Genomic DNA, 16,361 nt, shown 5'->3' on the forward strand with positions numbered 1-16,361 from the left:
TTGCATGGAGCAACGAGTTGAAGGAGATTTGACATGATGATTGAATTGATTTTGTTCCTTAAACACAGGTTTTCAGGGCTGGAGCAAAACACCGGAGAGGAGAATTGCTGAGCTGTTCTGAGAAATGAAATGACTAACCTTTTTTCCTTTTGATTTGTTAAGCTTGGGTGGAGCATGTTGAGTTTTTTGCCACATGAGATGTGTCAAAAAAGAGAGGGATTTAAGATTTAATTTGTTTAATTTGAAAGGGGTTTTACTAGGATTTTATAATGATTGGGGTTGTTTGATAATCTAGATACAGTAAAACTGAGGCGGAGATTGTTAATTCTAAAGAAAGGAGTAAAATGAACTGAATTCTGTTTAGAAGATAAATTGCTGGGGTTAAAAAGAAGTTGTACACCAAATTTAAAGGGGAAACTGTGGGAATAAAGGATATGCTTTGGGGAAAATAGTGAAGATTTTATGAGTAGAAAATGTGGGATTTCTTTTTGATTTTTAGGATAAGTTGTAACAGTGACATAATGCTAGAATGTTGTTATAATGTAGGCTTTAGAAACAGATAGTAAATAGATTTATTTTTAGGGTAGAGGAGAGCTTTTTATGAGGATGTTAAAAGTCTCGCTGACTCAAATGAATAATATTGGAGATTATATATGTAGAAATGATTTTTCATACACATTGCATTTTTTGTGCCTTTGACGGAGTTGTGGCTCAGAGAGTCGTCTCTTGAGGGTCATAAACTTTTGGTTAACGTTATGATTAGCCAATCTACTGTGAGAATGACCTGAGTTATTGAAGGATTGCACACGCTTACAGACATATAGAGTTCATTAAGACCTGACAGTATTGATTCCAGGCAAAAGGCCTGAAATCCATTTAGCATTTAACTGAATAGGAGTTTCGTTTGTAACTAAATTGGGTGACATGTAAAATATGGAGATAACACATGCAGTTCTAAATTAGTCCTCTTATATAAAATGCAGTTACAGGATAACAAATACTTGTTGAAGGGATCAAGTTTTTGCTTTAAACCAGGTCCAAGGGGGAAAAGCTTATGTATTTTGGTTAAAACTGATAAAATATAATGACTGATAAAATATAATTAGAATGTACCATTACATTAAAAGCAGCAAAATGAAATAAAATGATAGATTCAAACAGGTTATCACCCAGGAAATGGGAGTTCAAAATACTGTTAGAGTTCAGCTTTTAGCTATGATGAAGTTTATCTAGGAGCAATTAACTATGTGCTTACACTGAGTGATTAAAGTGATTGTTTTCTTTGATCCTTTTAGTAGAATAAGCCCTTATAATGATTTTATGATGATTTTTCTTGTGAAAGGTGACTTTAGATGAGAGGCCCTTGCAGCAGTGACAGTTTGTGCACAGGATGTTGATGATCAGATAAGGAGCAAAGAGGAAGCATATGCAGAGGCGTGCTTCCTTCGATTCTCTTGAAGGCAGTGCTTGAAGAGTTTTACAAATGCTGAGTACGGTTGATTAAGATTTGAAAATAAAAGTCAAAAACCAAATATGAAATTAGGTTCATGTTTTGAGAACAGTCGAGGAACAGAGTAACTTAGAGCATAGTAGGGAGAAAGTGTTTTCTATCCTTTGCAGGAGGCCCAGAAGAGAGGGACCCAGAAGAGGAGCAGAGACCACTTAAGCATGAAGTGTTCTCAAGTGGGAGCGGGCATTTTATAACTAAGACCACCTAGATGACATGAGGTTGTCTGATTTGTTAAGTCACAGGATGCCAAGAGAGGGTCAGAGCTAAGAACAGTGATCCTAATGTCCATGATGTCTGGGATGGACAGGGAGCAGCTGAATGGGCCAAGGAGTGACCCAACACACAGTATGGTGACCTCTTGTGGTCAAGAGGTCAAGAGAGGAAGTGTAGAATTATAGGAATTATTTTAGGGTTACTGTTCATAACCATCATCTTTATCATTGCATTAATTATCATTTCATCCAAGCATTTATTGAAGTGCGGGCATTAGGTTATAATTTGTATTACAGGGGTTATCATAATCAAATATTAACAGGTTTATTACAGGTTCAGTTATAATCAGTGGAATCTATAAGTTAAAGGTTTCTGAATGTTTTATATTCTTACACATAGTCTTCAGTGGGGAGAAGCTGAGTTGCAGGCTGACAGGAAGCGGTGTGCTTTTGCAGAAGCGAAACCGAAAGCAGAGCGAGTGAAAGCCAAAGAGCCAAAGAGTTAGTATGCATTTATCTTTGATTTAAGCTTTTAGTAAAGGCTTTTGATCAAAACATTAATTCAGTAGAGTACACATATATAGTCTTGGTTCGGACATACACGTAACCACACGCACACTTAGTTAGAGGAATCACTGATAGGGGAAAGTTCAGTTTAAGGTCAACTAAGGTTCAGAAAAGCAGATGCAAACTCTGCACGTACAGACAGACAAATAGTGAGAGGTCATGACACGCACGCAGTACACAGCAGCATGCAGCGCCGCCCGCACGTGGACGCACAGACACACACACACACACACACTGTTGGGGTGTAGGTGAAAGTTGACTGATGAAGCAGTAGATGCACGATGCGAGAGCTGAGCTGGCTTACGGAAACCACCGGGAGAAGATGGAAGCCAGTGTACTTTTAATTGTGCCTTGAGTTGTCAAATAGAACATTTGTGGTTTTGAAGCTGATGTATGTGATGACGCAATGAGGGGGCGTCACTAAATATACTCTGATGCATATAAAACTGTATTTTGATGTTAGGAGGATGAGATTGTGGGGCTGTCTGCTTACGGAGTCCGCTCATTCTCCCACGCGTGTCATTTCATTAAAATCATCGTCTTTACCCTTTGGACCAGTGTGATTACTTGCATTCCTCCTGTGTTTCCTTCCCTATATTTTTGAACCTTAACAAGAGCTAATGAGTTGTATGTGTTTTTCAACAGATTCATCACTGCAATGAATGATCACCACCCTTCTGACTTGCCTCTAGTCAGCGTGTAATACACAGCTACACCACTCTTTCTCACTCTCTTTCCACATGGCACCATTGCCTGTTGTAATAGTTCTGACACCCCTCCCCCACCTATCACGTTCACTCATGACCGGGTTCAGAGACAAATGAGAAGACTCCATTCAAGCAAATCTGCTGGACCAGATGGGGTGAGTCCCTGTGTCTTGAAGACCCAGCTTTGTGGAGTCCTTCATAAACTGTTCATGATGAGTCTGAGTATGCAGAGGGTCCCACTGCTGTGGAAGACATCATGCCTCATTCCTGTGCCAAAGACGTACAGGGAATGAGACACACTGGTGTCCCAGTGGCCCCCAGGATTTCAGACCTGTGGCACTAACTTCCCATGTTATGAAGACACTTGACCAGCTCCGACCTATTGTCAGGCCACATCAGGAACCCCTTCAGTTTGCTTACCAGCTGAGGTGTCAGCTGAATGGGAGAACCACATCCGGGCTATCATCAACTACGACCTGCTTGTGATCAGATACCCTGCTGCAATAAAAAGCTGTCCAAAAGAGGTAGAAGACACTGACATCAAGACGAGGAAGCTCCTGACCATGCATGGAGAGTTTCACCCCAAGTCCAGCACCCTGAGACTGTACACTAAGTGGAAGAAAGGAGGCCGGGGACTACTGAGTGTCAGTACCACAGTCCAGTGGCTGGACAAAGCTGGACTGACAGATAACACAGAGGCACTAATCATGGCACCACAGAAACAAGCTCTGAGCACAAGATCCATAGAGGCTGAGGTCTATCACACTGGGCAAGACCCCAGGTGCAGGCTGTTTAAAGATACCCCTAAGACAATCTAGCACATAACAGCAGGGTGCAAGATGCTAGCAGGCAGGGCCATACATGGAACGCTATAACCAAGTGGCCGGCATAGTATATAGAAACATCTGTGTCGAATATGGCTTGGAAGTCCCGAGGTCAAAATGGGTGGTTGAGAATGACCTAGCTAAGATCCTGGGGACCAGATACAGACAGACAAAATGGTGATGGCTAACCAAACAGATATAGTAGTAGTGGACAAGCAGAGGAAAATGGGCGTACTGATAGATGTAGCGAAACCAAATGACAGCAACATCAGGAAGAAGGAAGCTGGAGAAGTTCCAATGACTCAGAGAAGAGCTTGAGAAGATGTGGAGGGTGAATGTAACAGTGGTCCCGGTGGTAATCGGAGCACTTGATGCAGTGACTCCCAAGCTAGGCGAGTGGCTCCAGCAGATCCCAGGAACAACATCCGAGATCTGTCCAGAGCAGCTCAGTCCTAAGAACAGCAAAGACACTGTGCAGCACCCTAAAGCTCCCAGGCCTCTGGCAGAGGATCTGAGCTTGAAGGATAAAGACCATCCACAGGGGGGAGAGGGGAATTTTATACATATGCATGTATACTCCAAGATGAGGATGTACCCATCCCGGACAGGGAGGAATGGTAGTTTGAGCGAGGAGTCAAGGAGGCCATTTACATGAAGTGGGGCAATTGCAACCATTCCCCAACTCTCTGTGAATGGTACTCACGGCATTTCATGATTAGTGGTTGTTGATTAATAATCATGACAATGTGCATATTAATAATCAAGAAACTGACCTCGCAGCCCATCGTTCGTCAGTGGTGCTAGTTTCAGTTATTATACAAATGTACTCTCTATAACGTTGGGGAAACTTGCATTCAGCTGAAACCGAAGAAGTCGCTTGGATAAGTAAGGAAACACTGAAAATACTATGTCCAGATTAACAGAATCAACTCTTCTGAACCTCCCGCAGGCCCACCACCCGCAGGAGGCACCATAGGGGTCGGGTGCATTGTGTGTCGGGCGGCGGCCAGGAGCGGAGGCCCTGGCGGACCGATCCCCGGCTGCCAAGACTGGCAATAGGGACATGGAATGTCACCTCTCTGGTGGGGAAGGAGCCTGAGTTAATGCGTGAGGTTGAGAAGTACCGGCTAGATATAGTCGGGCTCGCCTCTACGCATGGCTTGGGCTCTGGAACTAGTCTCCTGGAGAGGGGCTGGACTCTGTCTCAGTCTGGAGTTGCCCCTGGTGGGAGGCGGCGGGCTGGGGTGGGTATTCTAATATCCCCCCGGCTTGCTGCCGGTACGTTGGGGTTTTTCCCGGTGGATGAGAGGGTTTGTTCCCTGCGCCTCAGGGTCGGGGAACGGGTCCTGACTGTCATCTGCGCTTATGCGCCGAGTGGCAGTTCAGAGTACCCAGCCTTCTTAGCGTCCCTGGGGGGGGTGCTGGAAGGTGCCCCACCTGGAGACTGGAGGGGCGTGACCTGGAGGGGCGTGATTGGGAGGAACGGCCTCCCTGATCTGAACCCGAGTGGTGTTTTGTTATTGGACTTCTGTGCAAATCACAGTTTGGCCATAACGAACACCTTGTTCGAACATAAGAGTGTCCATAAGTGCACGTGGCACCAGGATGCTCTAGGCCGCAGGTCGATGATCGATTTTGTAATCGTATCACCAGACCTGCGACCATATGTTCTGGACACTCGGGTAAAGAGAGGGGCTGAGCTGTCAACTGATCACCACCTGGTGGTGAGTTGGATCAGGTGGCGGGGAAGGCGCTGGACAGACCCGGTGCACCTAAACGCGTAGTGAGGGTGTGCTGGGAACGTCTAGCAGAGGCCCCAGTCCGCGAGATCTTCAACGCACACCTCGGCAGAGCTTCAACAACATTCCGAGGGAGACTGGGGACATTGAGTCCGAATGGACCATGTTCAGCGTCTCCATTGCTGAAGCTGCTGCATTGAGCTGCGCCGCAAGGTGGTTGGTGCCTGCCGTGGTGGTAATCCCGAACCAAATGGTGGACACCAGAGGTGAAGGGAGCCACCAGGCTGAAGAAGGAGTCCCTATCGGGCTTGGTTAGCCTGTGGGACTCCAGAGGCAGCTGACAGGTATCGACAGGCCAAGCGGAATGCGGCTCGGGCAGTGGCTGAAGCAAAACTCGGGTGTGGGAGGAGTTCGAGAGGCCATGGAAAAAGACTTTCGGACTGCCTCGAAGAGATTCTGGCAAACCGTCAGGCGTCTCAGGAGGGGAAAGCGGTGCTCTACCTGCACTGTGTATAGTGCTGGCGGTGCGCTGCTGACGCCGACTGAGAAAATTGTCAGGACGGTGGAAGGAATACTGAGGACCTCCTTAATCCCACTGACACGTCTTCCGAGGAGGAAGCAGAGTCTGGGGATGAGGGAATGACCCGCCAATTTCTGGGGTCGAGGTCACTGAGGCAGTTAAACAACTCCTCGGTGGCAGAGCCCCTGGTGTTGATGAGGTCCGCCCCGAGTTCCTGAAGGCTCTGGACGTTGTAGGGCTGTCCTGGTTGACACGCCTCTACAATGTTGCGTGGAGATCAGGGGCAGTACCCCTGGACTGGCAGACCGGGGTGGTGGTCCCCATCTTTAAGAAGGGAGACCGGAGGGTGTGTTCCAACCACAGGGGATCACACTCCTCAGCCTCCCTGGGAAAGTCTATGCCAGGGTGCTGGAAAGGAGAGTTCGTCCGTTAGTCGAACCTCGGATACAGGAGGAACAATGCGGTTTTCGTCCTGGTCGCGGAACACTGGACCAGCTCTTTATCCTCTCAAGGATACTTGAGGGTGCATGGGAGTTTGCCCAACCAGTCTACATGTGTTTTGTGGACTTGGAGAAGGCATTCGACCGTGTCCCTCGGGTGTCCTGTGGGAGGTGTTATGGAGTATGGGGTGTCTGGCCCATTGCTACGGGCCATTCGATCCCTATACAACCGTTGTAAGAGTTTGGTTCGCATTGCCGGCAATAAGTCGGACTCATTTCCGGTGGGTGATGGGCTCCGCCAGGGCTGCCCTTTATCACCGATTCTGTTCATAATTTTTATGGACAGGATTTCTAGGCGCAGCCAAGTGGCGGAGGGCTTTCACTTCGGTGGCCTCAGAATCTCATCTCTGCTTTTTGCGGATGATGTGGTTCTGTTGGCTTCATCGGGTGAGGGCCTCCAGCTCGCACTGGAACGGTTCGCAGCCGAGTGTGAAGCAGCGGGAATGAGGATCAGCACCTCCAAATCTGAGGCCATGGTTCTCAGCCGGAAAAGGGTGGAGTGCCCACTCCGGGTCGGGGATGAGTTCCTGCCCCAAGTGGAGGAGTTTAAGTATCTCGGGGTCTTGTTCGCGAGTGATGGGAGAAGGGAGCCGGAGATCGACAGGCGGATTGGTGCTGCGGCTGCAGTGATGCGGACGCTGCACGGTCCGTCGTGGTGAAGAGGGAGCTGAGTGTAAAAGCGAAGCTCTCAATTTACCGGTCGATCCACGTCCCGACCCTCACCTATGGCCACGAGCTGTGGGTAGTGACCGAAAGAACGAGATCGCGGATACAAGCGGCGGAAATGAGCTTCCTCCGAAGGGTGGCTGGCCTCTCCCTTAGAGATAGGGTGAGAAGTTTGGCCATCCGGGAGGGGCTCAGAGTAGAGCCGCTGCTCCTCCACATCGAAAGGAGCCAGTTGAGGTGGTTCGGGCATCTGATAAGGATGCCCCTGGGCGCCTCCTGGGTGAGGTGTTCGGGCATGTCCCACCGGGAGGAGGCCCAGGGCAGACCCAGGACGCGCTGGAGAGATATATCTCTCGGCTGGCCTGGGAACGCCTTGGTGTTCCCCGGATGAGCTGGAGGAGGTGGCTGGGGAGAGGGAGGTCTGGGCTTCTCTGCTTAGGCTGCTGCCCCCGCGACCCGATCTCGGATAAAGCGGATGAGGATGGATGGATGGAACTCTTCTGAAACTTAGCTAAAGTGTACTATTGAGTAAGGACAGTATTCTATTCTGAGATGTTGTGGAAGAAGAGATGAATTGTCAATCTCCAGTTATGCCCAAAAGTTTTGATAGTGGCACCACTGCCAATTTTTAATTTGTTTACCTTACCTAAGGCTGAGGCTGCTGTGGCAATAGAGTTCTGTGCATTGTTCCTCTTCAATAAATGTCCAAATGTCAACAGAAGAAATGCTTTTCTGAAACAGGGTGATAAATTAGTATTTATGAATTCCTGTTCATATTTGATATTTCTATCTCGTCACTTTTCCCAGGTAAGCTCACAATACTTTTAGACAACTTTATTCTTCAATATAGTAATCTTTTTTTTTGAAAGAGGATTATGTATTGTTGGAATTGAGCTGTCAGCCATTTCCTAGTGTTTATATGTCTATGTTTATTTTTTCCCTATGCCTGGTACAATTTCCTTTGATATTGTTATTTCAAGTCTATAATTTTGAGTTCCTGTTTCTTATATCCTTAGGTTAATCCAGCTGTGTGCTCCTATTCTGTTCCTTCAGTCTTTTCTGTGTTTGTCTTTTTTCTCTGTCAAGATTACCCACACTTTGGAACCAACCCACCTTTAGAAGATTCATCCTCAATCGGTTGCTTGAAGGCAGTGATGTCACTGAAAGTGCAGAGAAACAGGACAACTTTGTCCTGCTCATTTCTGATTGGGGCAATCTTCATGAAAAACCAAACTGGCATCCCTGTGGAACAGAACACGAAGTAAAGCACTGTTTCTCACAACAACAATCTGTCAACAAGGAAAATATAATAATGCAAAATTAAAATAAAATTTAAAAAAGAATAACAAGTAGACAACAATTTATTTGTTATTTGTACTATTAATAATAATGCACTGGATTTATATAGCGCTTTTCAAGGCACCCAAAGCACTTTACAATGACATTATTCATTCACACACTGGTGGAGGCAAGCTACGGTTGTAGCCACAGCTGCCCTGGGGCAGACTGACAGAAGCGAGGCTGCCATATCGCGCCATCGGCCCATCTGGCCAACACCAGTAGGCGGTAGGGTAAAGTGTCTTGCCCAAGGACACAACAACAAGGACTTGAACCGGCGACCTTCCGGTTACAGGTGCCCTTCCCAACCCCCTGAGCCACGGTCGCCCCGTGTTGTATTGTACTGCATTTACTCTGGGCATTGGCATGTTGACATGATGGTGTCAGAAATTCAAGTAACCATCGGTGCGACAACTCCATTTTAAATATCCAATTAAAAAATTAATTGTACAAAAAGGTTCTTTGAAACAATATAATTCTGATATTGATGCCATCTGATAATATTGTGTATATGCGGTGTACAACCTAAATGTTTTTTGTTCACACTCTCTGAACTTCAGTGAGTGATCACATGCACCGTAACCCACTGCTATATGGGTAAATCAACAACTTTATGCCTAAAGCTGTATATACACCTGCTAGTCACTTGCAGACATTGCAGGCTCTAATGTATTTACTACCACGTCATATGCATACAAAGGTCTGCTAATCCTTTTTGTCTATACAATATAATTTGTTACAGCATCTGGATATCACTACATTATTTAACTGCTTCCCAGCCTGCCCTAACTTACAGTCCAGTGGAAAACTCCAAATTGCTGTTAGGTTACAATAATACTAACAGAACATTACAGGGCTTAATACTGAAGCTTGTTTACCTGTTAGGGACAAGTGAATTTTTCAGTGGACAAGTAGAATAGAAATTTCTTTTCATTATCAAATACAAATACTGTAGGTTTTCATATTATTTGCTAATCACTACTTTAAATTTACTCATCACTCACATAGAAATTCTCCAATTGTCATTTTACTACAAGATTTTGTGTATACATATTAAAGTTTATTCATTTATATACCGCAAAATCACAACAATTGCATCAAGACCCCCATAATAAATATATAAAATGTAAGGAAATTTGTGTTTGGCAGGGCTGAAATGGGACAAAAAAAGCCCTGGCATTTCTGGTTCAGATGGCAATATATGTAATTTATATATGTATATATTTCATCTTGTTTGATTGATTGAAACAAGTTGGTAATCTGTGATACTCTCCCTTCATAATTATGTTCCTCCATCTATTTTCTTACCACATTAATTTCACCTTCTCCATCTCTTCTTCACTTCTCCACAGTTGGTACTAGCAGGCATGCCTCCAGAATTTTTTCATAGGGGTGGCCAAATGTAGGCCACTACAAATATTGGGGGGTCACACCAAAAACAGAATTTCCAGGTTTTTGTCAAATATAGGTTACTTGAAAAATTTGGCAATAGAAAAAAAGAATATGTATAGAGTTAATTTCCTGCTATTAAAATTGATATAATTGAAAATAGGTACATATGAAAACCAAATAAGATTTTGAAATCCATAATATTCTGTTTTAATTGATTGATTGATTAATTGACTAGAAGTCCTAACCATTGCTTTAATAATTCTCAGCAAAAGCTGCTTCTGTAATTGAGAGGGATCTAGCAGAGGTGGAGGATAAACTTAACCTTGGTGTCTATTGTCATCCGCAATTGCATCTCTCCTCCTGCTCCTTCGCACCGCCACACATGCAGGGCCTTGAGGTACAGGTGCGTCACTGAGGTGCAGGGGAGGCATTCGTCGTTTTTCCTCTCCTGGCCACCTGCGCCTCAATTTTATTCCACCACTTAGAGACTCACATCACTTACACTCTCATGACGCATACATATAGGGCCTTGGGGATGGGCACTCTAAACCGCGCCCAAAAGATGGTCTATTTATTCTGCCTCACCTCTGGTGCTGGTGCTCTCAATTTTAAATACATGTAGACATTGAGGGTTCTTGGGAGGGGCTGTGCTGACACCAGCTGCTTAGTATATGTGAGATGAGGGTGGGAATGTATGTTTGATATGATATGATATACCTTTATTAGTCCCACAAGGGGAAATTTCATGTTAAGGCCATTGCGTGGTAATTGCACGCAATGGCGGCGCCATCTTACCCTCCGACCACACATACATTACACAAACATCACATGGGGAAGACAGGTCGGAGGGGTATAACATGGAAAAGCACAACATGAGGAAAGATAAGGAGAAAAACTTTGTTTGTATCTGAGTGTGTGCCTGTTTGTCTATGTGTCGAGTGGGGTCTTAGACTCCACCTCTCTCGGAACATCTCAAATAACTAATAAACTATGACAGTTAAATTGACCACTATAGCAATCTGATGGGCTTTTTTCTTGGCCTTCACACAATAATGCTGATTGCCACAGTGCTGGATAGAACAGGCAAAAAAGCAAAACAAAACAAAAAATGATAAATTAATTCTCACAAAAAAGAAGAAAAATGCCACTTCTTCCACACTAAACTTTTTCTACAAGAAATGTGAGACAACAGCGAAAGTAGGGGAGGGGCCGGTCATATTAAGAGATTTAATTGGGAAATCCACTGTCAGTAATGAAAATAAACCAATGAGCTGCTATCAGTGCTTGTACGGTCGATGTGCAGCGGCCCTTCAGGCTGGCACATTGGCCCAAAAGTGCAATGGCCCACCGGGAAAATGCCTGGTATGCTAGACCAACCCTGGTGTTTGGTCAGTTATCTTTGTTGTAACCATCCTTCTTCTTATATTGTTGGAAAGCATGTTTATTTCCCCCTAAATTGTGCCACATTTGTAAGAAAAACACATATGAAAATGGAAAATGCGCAGTTGCCAAACCTTCTCTGCCAATGCCAAGCAGCTGATTCTACTATATACTGTTACACTAGGTGCTGACAATTAGGTACCTGATTGGTGCATGATAAGCAGCAACTGTGAGCCTGGTCCCTGCTACAGTGGTCAGTTGAATTCATTGCAATTCAGTTTTATTTATATATTATTACATTTGTTGCAGCATTTTGGATCAACTGAAGGCTTTTTGGCGAGTTTTTAAGACAACCTGACAATAATGAAGTGCCTTGAGGAAATAAATGCAGTAAGTAGTTTTTTCATACAAAATATTTCTAATTTTAGACATATTGTACAATCAAAAGAAAACAGTCCAACATATTTGTTTAATATGCACACTGAAGAACATACTGTGGTCAAAAAAAGATTAATATAAAAATGATTCTTTACACTGTTACTGGAGGCCAAGGTAATGCCATTCAGAGTAAGTATCTGGTTAGAAACCATGTTTCAAAAATTTTTAGGGCAGAGCACAATAACCTCAGTTTTATCTGAATCCAGGTCATCCAGGTCTTTATGTTTTAAAGACATTCCTATAGTTTAGCTAATTGGTGTGCGCGGTGTCTGTCTTCATGGATAAAGCTGGGTATCATCTACCTAGCAATGAAAACATATGCTATGCTCTCTAATGATACTGCCTAATGGAAGCATGTGTAATGTAAACAGAAGTGGCCTTAGCACGGAACCCTAAAGTGGATAGGAGAGGATGGAAAAACTGACCTGCAGTCCAGACCTCAGTGCTATTGAACACTTGTGGGATCGCCTTGGGTGTGCTGCTTGTGCCAGATTGGCCAATACAACTGCACTGGCGACTTGTGGCAAACGCTGGGATGCCATCCCACAGCAAGCTGGCCACCATGAGGATGAGTTGCTAGGCTTGTTGTATGGTTCTTCCACATGCTACTGAGGCCCCTGTTTGTTAAATGAGTAAACTGTTAAACTATTAATATATCTTGTTTCTTTAGAATAATCATCCAACCACCAAAAAGGAGTCAATTGGAAAATAACCTGTTTGGCATTGGCAGAGATGATATGCCAAGGTTTTCATTGATGCAACCCACATACTCAACTCTGCTGCTCAACAAACCAATGAAATTTCCTTATAAATGTTACGCCATTTAGGGGAAATGTGTTTTCCAATGGTATAAAATCCAATGCCAAGAAGCACTGTTACAACAAAGAAATATTCAATAATGGCAAGTGCCTAAAAATGGAATGTTAAACGCTGCATCCCATGGAAAGCCTAATTTCAAGCTTTGAACTTGAAAAGTAAAAGTATGCAATCCGCAGCTATACATAGCTCAGTGGCATTAGCTTGATATCTTCTATCCTAATTATGTTATTTTCACCCAAATAGAGACATTTAAATTTCACTGATAACTTTCTATCCAACCAGAAAAAAAGAACAATAATTTTTTCGCTGATCCTTTTCACAAAAACAACCCCTAACTATACAACTTGTGACCAACAGAGAAAAAGATAACATGGGAGCCAAGAAATCCCAGTGTTTCTGTTGATATGCAGCCTCCAGCAGCCTTGACCTATTGCAGCATACCTAAACAAGTGTTCTGGGTCACCTGATCCAACCATAAATTTTATCAAAAAAGAAAGTTGTATAGTATAATCTTAAAACTTAGAAGAGTCAATACCATTTTAAAACCAAAGTCTTGTTAAATACTAAGTTATTTTGTATGATGTGTGAAGTTTGCTTTAGGTGGTGTTATCCCCCTGTTGTCAACTGCTTATAAAAATATATAAAAACACAGAAATAAAAAATAAAGGAACCTTCACCTTTTGAATTCTTTATTATCTGGGTTTTTGAGGAAGCAGCTTAAATACTCACGGTTTTTCTTGTACATCAGAATCTCAAAAGAGTTCATCTCGTAGTTCTCAAAGGTCTGTCTAACCTTCTCACTCATTTCCTTGTCTGTCAGTTCTCCATACATGAAGCTGCAGAGGAAAACCAAGTATTTGCATTGATACAGTACGCATTCATTTGAGACAATCAGTCCTCAATAATCCATGTGTGAGGCTGTGTTGTGGTACCTGCAGGTGCTGCTCTTTTGCATGACCTCAGCACGATGGTAGCCAGAGAGTTTACAGAAGCCATCATTGCTATAGACGATAGGCCACTCCACGATCTGAGCGTTTCCCAGCACAAAATTGGTATCTGACCACAGAAGCCAATAAGTTATAGTCTGCCCTACTTCACAATATCACATGACTGAAAAATTATAAGAATCCTGCATACACAATATTTCTCCACATTTCACGAGGGCTACAACAACTATCTCATTGCAGCCTTCCAGAGTTCACATTATTCTGATAAAATATTTTGGTCGTCCAATCGCACCAAACCCAATACAGAAGCTAAGTTAAGCTAACTGTTAGGTAAGTAATTATTGCTAATCAATTAAGTGGTAAATTAAATTAATAAATAATTGCCTCACTTTTACACCTGTAAAATCAGTGTTAAACTAATTATGATGATTCTTTTTATTTAATAACCAACTGGCCTACACTTAATACCTGTGCTATTAAAAGACAGTCATTTTTCAATTCAGTTCAATTCAGTTTAATTTATAAAGTGCCAAATCACAACAGTGTCCTCCACGTGCGTTTTATTGTAAAGTTGGGACCCTCCAATAACAGAGGGGAAACCTCTAACAGTGGATGGGAATTAATAAGAATTTAGCAATTCCAGTACCATTATCAATATCACTTATCAGTCGAATTACTTATTGATTCTCTTACTGATTTGTTTGTAACCTGTTGAAGTTCAGGGTCTCGTTGCTGGACCAGGGATGGGATTTACTCAGCTTTAACATCACTTTAGGTTCTTAGCTAGCTTAGTGTTAGCATGTTTTCTGTGCAGGTACTTGCAAAGAACCGAATTTGTGTTAGCAGCAAAATGCGTTTGTCCTGGATGGAGTTTCCACTTACTCTTGTGCTTTTGTCCTTTTGTGCATTAAAAATAAAAGTAATGTCTATATCCGCCTTTAAGAATGTGCCACAATCAGCTGATTGTAGTACAAGTGCAAGTGGAATCAATGAGCAGGCACGCAGACAGACAGTTCAAAGGAATTGAACTCCTGGGAACTGGTTCTTGATTCCCATCCTATCCCCCAACAATCAGATGTTCTATGACAAAATAAGGCGACGGCAGAAAGGAAAAACTCTTTTTTTTTCTGCCTCACATTCTACTTTTACCTTAGGAACTAGAAGCTAAGTAGGTAATTAAGTAAGTAACATGTATTTGATGTGATTATTCAAGACCTTACATAAGGAGAAGGACTTTGAAATTTTATTCTGGATTTAACACGAAGGCAATGAAAAGAAGCTACTATGGGGGAAATACTATCTTGCTTGTTACTTCCTCTAAGTAATCTAAGGAGCTTGGAAAGAAAAGCGTCTGGACTTCTTTAAGTTGCTTGAAGACGTTTCACCTCTCATCCAAGAAGCTTCTTCAGTTCTAGTGTCAAATGGTGGAGAGTCCCAGATCTAAGCGCTGTGGGAGTAACCCACCAAGAGGGACAATGGACCCAATAATGATCCTCTACCTAATCACATAAGCCAAGGTGTGAAAATGGGTATAGGTCACAATCAGCCAAGGTTTCGGGTGAGCTCATTGTGAAACCTAGCCCCACGATATCATGTGATTTCCAGAGGTCAGATGGCCCAGGATGTGAATGGGCATTAAGGCTTCTGGGAAGGGATCTCAAAACTGGATTATAGATGGCAGACAGTTGGTGTTGTAACCCCCGCCTCTGTTCAAAGATGGTCGCTCACAGTGGACATAAATGGCTTCTTTTACTCCTCTTTCAAACCATCTGTCCTCTCTGTCCAAAATATGTACATAGTCTTCATGAATGTCTTTTGTTAATATATAATTAGAGACGCAGTTACCCCCCTTTTACTGAATAAAGGCTGCTGTAATTCAAAGCATGTCTAGAGGAACTTCCTAGCATTTAAATTAGTGCCTGGTGATATGAAAAAAAATTATCCAACCATCCATCCATCTATCCATCCATCCATCCATCCATCCATCCATCCATCCATCCATCCATCCATCCATTTTGCAAGTATCTTTGCCATACCAATGCAGCACATTTACATTTCCTAGTATAAGCAAAAATGGGACAAGTCTGGACATTTCTGAGAGAGCACTAGAGAGCAAAAAAGTGATTTACTTTAACAACCAGTACTTTGCAAAATATTCAAGAAAATTGTTTCTTGTGAAACTTGGAACCACAAACTGATTGTGAGGGTAATGAGCAGATGATCAGTTAACATTATTCAGAACATTGCTGGGACTTAATGCACATACAATATTGCATATCACTGATCTAGGCAGATGAACAATTTACCATTAAAAATGTGAATCTATTTCAAATATAAAGAATATCATGTTTTCCACTTGCATTAAGCAGAAAGTTAAACTGGTATTAGAAAGTAAGGACAGCTTTAAGATTTGCTTTCAAAATGCCAATATCTAAATACAAATACATATAAATAAGAAGATAGTTTTGATGAAGGAAAAATAACAGGAAAACACATTATGGCTTTTAAAAATAAAGGTAAAATGATGCTTATCTGATTATAAACTGGTGTTGGCCAGAGCGGCCGATGGCGCGATATGGCAGCCTCGCTTCTGTCAGTCTGCCCCAGGGCAGCTGTGGCTACAACTGTGGTTTGCCTCCACCAGTGTGTGAATGTGAGAGTGAATGAATAGTTGAATTGTAAAGCACTTTGAGGGTCTCGAAAAGCGCAATATAAATGCAATCCATTATTATTGTTATTATTATAAATGTAGAGTAGTGTCAGTTTGGATTAAAGCAGCTGAGTAATTTTATTCAATTCAGT

At 43.0% G+C, this 16,361-nt stretch overlaps 1 protein-coding gene across 1 annotated transcript in view; it reads right to left on the minus strand.

Moving 5' to 3' along the window:
* Window positions 1-16,361, minus strand: part of LOC116326579 (potassium voltage-gated channel subfamily H member 1) — a 141,686-nt gene that overhangs the window by 123,664 nt on the left and 1,661 nt on the right. The window contains exons 2-4 of the mRNA XM_039614013.1: window positions 13,545-13,668; window positions 13,342-13,448; window positions 8,359-8,487 (exon numbers count right to left, since the gene is read on the minus strand). Of these exons, the coding sequence (XP_039469947.1) occupies window positions 8,359-8,487; window positions 13,342-13,448; window positions 13,545-13,668 (360 nt within the window). The remainder of the gene's footprint in view (window positions 1-8,358; window positions 8,488-13,341; window positions 13,449-13,544; window positions 13,669-16,361) is intronic.

Source organism: Oreochromis aureus, linkage group 6, assembly GCF_013358895.1.
Source record: "Oreochromis aureus strain Israel breed Guangdong linkage group 6, ZZ_aureus, whole genome shotgun sequence".
Classification (NCBI taxonomy): Eukaryota; Metazoa; Chordata; class Actinopteri; order Cichliformes; family Cichlidae; genus Oreochromis; species Oreochromis aureus.